A 1,165-nucleotide genomic window follows, 5' to 3' on the forward strand; every position below is an offset into this window, starting at 1 on the left:
TCTGTATACACCTCCAAATGACGAACGGTTTGGTGCGTTGGAAACTAGACTCAAAGAGCTTTAATTTTATAGGTTGTTCATCCCACAAATCCTTACATACACGTAGATATGCTCGTCCAAAGTAAGGTCTTGTGCGTATTCATTTGAAATCTTAGCCTATTATGAAATTTTCCAACTTGGCATAGACTTAGGCTTCCCTTTGGACCTCACATCACTTATTACATGACTCATACACTTATTCACCACATCCAATTCATTTTCATCATATTTAAAGCACATAAAATATTACAATTAGTCTACCTGGCACCCCGAAATCCTATATCGCCTAGCAATTTTTTTTCCGGGGCCTTACATATTGGTACTTCTCCTTATCGGCTAGTCTTCGGAAAAGCTTGTCATCTACCCGTGGAATTGGAGCACAAGGCTATGTGGGCGTTAAAAAGGTTGAACTTGGACTGGGCTGAAGCTGCAAATTTGAGGTTGACACAACTCAACGAAATGGAGGAATTCCGTTTCCATGCTTATGAAAGCGCAACTGTGTACAAGGAAAGGATGAAGTTCGTCCATGACAAGAAGATTCTGAAAAGAGGGTTCAAGTCGGGTGACTTGGTCTTGCTCTTTAACTCAAGGCTCAAACTGTTTCCGGGCAAGCTCAAATCAAAATGGTCCGGTCCATTCAAAGTGGTCAATGTTTCTCCTTTTGGAGCTGTGGAACTAGCATCGGAAGATGGGCTCCGGACATTCAAGGTAAATGGCCAACGCATCAAGCACTACTTGGGCACAGATGGAGAAAAATATTTGGTGGAGCAGCTGGCTCTCAAAGATGGTCCGTGCCCGACCATTGAGTGAATCCAAAGGAACATCAACTTCGTCGTGCCGCGACATTAAATCAAGCGCTTCATGGGAGGCAACCCATGTGTGGTAACACCCTTTTTGTTCTTTAAATTTTTAATTTTTGATAGATAGATTTTATGGAGCAATTTAAAGTGTGTGTTAGAATGCAGGGGGTTCAAAAGATCACAACACTGGGTTGGAATACATGAAAAAGGGAAGAAAAACCACTGTGTGAAGTTTGCTGCAAAGATGCGGTCGCATTTTCACTATGCGGACCGCATTTTAGTCGCAAGCCAAAACAGTGAGTTTGGCTAAAATCGTTGGTCGGAAT

The 1,165-nt window shown here is 42.3% G+C and overlaps 1 protein-coding gene across 1 annotated transcript; it reads left to right on the forward strand.

Annotated features, from left to right (window-relative positions):
• The first annotated feature begins 426 nt into the window (after positions 1-426).
• Positions 427-849, forward strand: LOC109222221. Its single transcript, XM_019386595.1, has one exon. It carries the CDS (start codon positions 427-429, stop codon positions 847-849), a length of 423 nt encoding a protein of 140 aa, XP_019242140.1.
• Positions 850-1,165: the final 316 nt, after the last annotated feature.

Source organism: Nicotiana attenuata, unplaced genomic scaffold (genome assembly GCF_001879085.1).
Source record: "Nicotiana attenuata strain UT unplaced genomic scaffold, NIATTr2, whole genome shotgun sequence".
Lineage (NCBI taxonomy): Eukaryota > Viridiplantae > Streptophyta > Magnoliopsida > Solanales > Solanaceae > Nicotiana > Nicotiana attenuata.